General features: G+C 51.1%; 1 protein-coding gene across 3 annotated transcripts in view; it reads left to right on the top strand.

The window, feature by feature from the left end:
* LOC103388026 (epithelial discoidin domain-containing receptor 1-like) overlaps nt 1–642 on the top strand; it is a 27,900-nt gene that overhangs the window by 8,589 nt on the left and 18,669 nt on the right. For all 3 annotated transcript variants that reach the window (XM_025061304.1, XM_025061303.1, XM_025061302.1), the window contains exon 2: nt 343–500. In XM_025061304.1, coding sequence (XP_024917072.1) covers nt 401–500 — 100 coding nt within the window. In that variant the 5' untranslated portion in view covers nt 343–400. The remainder of the gene's footprint in view (nt 1–342; nt 501–642) is intronic.

Below are 642 nucleotides of genomic sequence, written 5' to 3'. Positions count from 1 at the left end.
CCTGGTTGTGACATTCATGGTCAGAGCTCACCTGTGGCTGACCTGCACCGACGTCATTTAGACTGAAGGGGCAGTAGAGGACGAGTCGTCGGGTCCATGGTTTATAGACCTGCTGATGAGTCATCGTTAGTCAACCTTATCAACTAGTTAACCTGTGACTGACGTCTTTACCTTCAAATCTGTTTTATCCTCTGTAAAATCTTTTTTTTTTTTTTTTTTTCTGCTGTAACCTTTAAAACAGACCTGGAATCTGGGAGTTCAGTTTTAGGATTGTCTGGAAAACGTTGTTCGTGTCGGATGATGTTTCCCTGCTGACTGTGACTGTGTGTGTGTTTTCAACAGGTATGCCTGTGGTCACTGCTGCGTCTCCGGACAGGTAACCAGGTGTGTCGCTGTGGTCATGGCCCCGCCTTCACTGCGGCTGTTTCCTGTCACGGTCCTGGCGGTCGTGGCGGTCGTGGTGTCGTCGGCGGAGGAACACGAGTGGCACTTCAACCCAGGTAGACGCTCAGAGCAGCAGCTACGTTTCACTGTCAGCCAAGAGTTAGAGTTTTTTTCTTTATTCCCACCTTTTTGACAAATGGCTTCAAACAACCCCCCCCCCCCCTCCTCCCCCCCCCGTTCCTTCTCCCGGCTCGCCCG

The sequence above is a fragment of the Cynoglossus semilaevis genome, chromosome 13, assembly GCF_000523025.1.
Source record: "Cynoglossus semilaevis isolate Cse_v1.0 chromosome 13, Cse_v1.0, whole genome shotgun sequence".
NCBI lineage: Eukaryota > Metazoa > Chordata > Actinopteri > Pleuronectiformes > Cynoglossidae > Cynoglossus > Cynoglossus semilaevis.
The sequence above is the reverse complement of the archived record's forward strand: the minus strand, read 5'-3'. Positions and strand labels throughout refer to the sequence as shown.